The sequence below is a fragment of the Spinacia oleracea genome, chromosome 1 (genome assembly GCF_020520425.1).
Source record: "Spinacia oleracea cultivar Varoflay chromosome 1, BTI_SOV_V1, whole genome shotgun sequence".
Taxonomy (NCBI): domain Eukaryota; kingdom Viridiplantae; phylum Streptophyta; class Magnoliopsida; order Caryophyllales; family Amaranthaceae; genus Spinacia; species Spinacia oleracea.
This window is the reverse complement of record NC_079487.1, coordinates 122,564,400-122,567,445: the sequence shown is the minus strand read 5'-3', so window position 1 is coordinate 122,567,445 and position 3,046 is coordinate 122,564,400. Positions and strand designations below refer to the sequence as shown.

Here is a 3,046-nt window from a genome sequence, read left to right as displayed (position 1 = left end):
TATTACACCAATTTTGTGTAAGACTGCCTTATATAAAAGTTTGTAATATACGAAAGGAGGAGTATTCTTGGTTGATTGTTCCTTGAATATTTCACAAAGACTTCATCTTCTAATAGTTAATCCAAGTGCGTACTTTATTTTTCTTCTCTCTTAATTTATTATTAATCTTTTTCTTCTATCATTTATTTTGTTTGTTTAAGTAATATGTTATAGTGTGAGTAGTTTTATAATCTAGGGTTAATTATACCCTAGCCATAATTGTTGTATGATTTATTCCTTCAAATCTCCAAATTGTTTAATTGTTCTTGTTAAATGTAATTTGTGTTTTTCAATATTAGATTAGGGATAATAGTATTTCTATCATTCCAATTAATTGTCTTTATCCCAACTTGAGTTGAGATTTGGATGAATTTGAATATTTTAATTAAGGACATGAAATTCTACAAGGGAGTAGGCATGCTAATTTTTTCTGGGAAGTTATGATATTGAGTTTAATGACTTGAATTTGTATGATTCTTTGGGAGTAGGTTATGATTGCAAGTTAGACAAATAGTTGATGCTTTGAAGAGGCCTATGGTATTTTATAGGTTTACCTTTCCTCGTGAACATTTATTTAACTAGTTTGGGGTAGGAATTGTTTTTGCATTTATTATGCTAGTGGTGCTACTTAACTCTAGATGTTTTTAATCCCTTGATTTTATTCTTATTATTATTTGCATTAGCTAAACTTAGTTTAATTTAATTATTTTAATTTATTCGTCTCTTGAGATTCGACCATTGCTTGTCCAAATACATAGGTAGGAGGTCAAGTTAGATTATTTTTTACAGGCGCGCGACAACCCAGCTTGTCATATTTTGGTTCCGCTGTCATGAACTAATAGTATTAAATTAGTTTTTATTTATTTATTTATTTATCTCTTCTAAGTATTTTAAATTTGGTTTGTGGCTTTAACTATTTCTCCTCGTTTAACTGATCTTTTGTTTCCAGCTTGCTTGGTTTGCATGCAAACTCGACGTACATGTTCACAAAATTTAAACCTACTGCTCTTGAAATTAACGCTATTGCACATAATTCAGCAAACGACTAAGAGGAGACAAAATAAGAACAAGAAGAAGGATACAATGGGTAGTGAAAGACCTAACAAATCTCTTTGGGAATATGGTATACCAGACACAACCACTGGCATACTTTCTAGTATTACCAGACCGATTGTCACTGCTGCACACTTTGAACTGAATCCTCAATTTATTCAGTTCATCTCCAATGATTCATTTTCAGGCTCGCCTGATGACTGCCCTATAAGTCATATTGATAACTTTTTGGAGAAGTGTGATACTATGAAGATAAACAACGTCACCGACGATGCTATTAGACTACGCCTTTTCCCTTTTTCTCTACGGGATAGGGCGAAGGAATGGTTGAAATATGAAGGTACAGGCTCTTTTGATACATGGGATAAACTAGTCAAGGCATTTTTGGTGAAGTTTCTAGACCAAGAGAAGACTGCTAGATTGAGGAATGAGTTAACTACCTTTCACCAAGCCGATGATGAGTCATTGTATGAATGTTGGAGAAGATTTAAACGTCTACAAAGGCAGTGTCCTCACCACGGGATTCAGGAGTGGATGTTGATCCAAACCTTCTATAATGGGTTGACCCATGAATATCGAATCTATATTGATGCTGCATCAGGGGGTTCTATCACATCAAAGATTCCATCCGAAGCAAAATCATTAATCAAGAAGATGGCAGCTAATGACAACTATCATTCAAGTGGTCGGAATAATGTTAAATTGGGAGGAAAATACAATGTTGATTCTTTAACTATGTTGACTAGCACTGTGCAGGCACTATCTCAAAAGTTTGATCAGTTTCAAACTGGATCATTTGTGGCATCCTCATGTAAAGTGTGTGGATTGCAAGGACATATTGCAAATGATTGTCAATCCAACAATGTTGGGATGACAATTGAACAAGCCAATGGCCTGTACAATAAAAAAAACCTAGAAACAACCATATGATTCTTATTCCAATACATATAATGAGGGGTTGAAGCACAATCATGTATTATCCTACAAGAACACTCAGAATCAGCTAAATTTTCCACCACCGCAGAATAACTTCAATCAACCTCCAGGTTTTCAAGCTAGACCACATTTTAACCAACAATATTTCAATCAACAGGCCCCTATACAACCAAAGTCCGACTTAGAATCTATGGTTGAGTCCATTTCTGCCTCACAACTTAAGCATGACAAGTATTGGGAAGAGACCATGAAGCAAACTGAGTTTCTTACTACCTCAATTCAACAAATTCAAGCTCAAAACAAGCTCATGGAGAATCAGATGAGCCAACTTTCTCATCAAGTGGGTCAATCCTCGAAGACTCCAAGCCAATTTCCTGGAAATACTGAGCAACCACCTAGGGGTCAAATCAATGTTGTGACTTTGAGGAGTGGTAGAGAGTTAGAAGACCTTCTACCTAAGGTAACTCAAAATGAGGTTATTGTGGAAGACGAAGATCAGGAAGTTGAATGGGATGATGAAGAAGAAGAAACGGAACCAGTTGTTGCTCCCAGTCACTACAACAAATCCCATCTTTTTTCGATGCTTTTAAGGAGAATTAGCGACGCCTAAAAGCTCCTTAAAATATTTTCTCGACGCTTTTGAAAGCAACGACAAAAATTGTTTTGAGAAATTAGAGCGTCATAAATTTCGATACTTTTCGTCTTCCATGAAAAACTTATTTTACGCTTTTCATTGCTAGCATTTTTTATTCTTGATGGTGATTAAAATTATATCTAGAATTTTTCTTCCTTCTTTTAGTTTCGCCTTTTTAATTCTCATTGTATTGTTTGCTTGTCCTCAGTGTATTGTGCCAATTTAGTACTAATGTGCTCCTTGTAGTGTGTTTGTAGTTTCAGGTTTGTTAGGAATTATCATATTTGGGTGCATTTTCTACTTACTTGAACCACTATAAGATATGATGTACTTTTGAGAGCACAAACATGAGTTCGAAGAGTATTGAAGCAAAGCGAATAATCA

The 3,046-nt window shown here is 34.9% G+C and overlaps 1 protein-coding gene across 1 annotated transcript; it reads left to right on the top strand.

Moving 5' to 3' along the window:
- Nucleotides 1–1,122: 1,122 nt before the first annotated feature.
- On the top strand, nucleotides 1,123–2,638 carry LOC110787403 (uncharacterized). The gene is made up of 2 exons (XM_056834496.1): nucleotides 1,123–1,908; nucleotides 2,009–2,638. The coding sequence occupies exons 1-2, from the start codon at nucleotides 1,123–1,125 to the stop codon at nucleotides 2,636–2,638; spliced, it is 1,416 nt and encodes a 471-aa protein (XP_056690474.1).
- The last annotated feature ends 408 nt before the right edge of the window (nucleotides 2,639–3,046 follow it).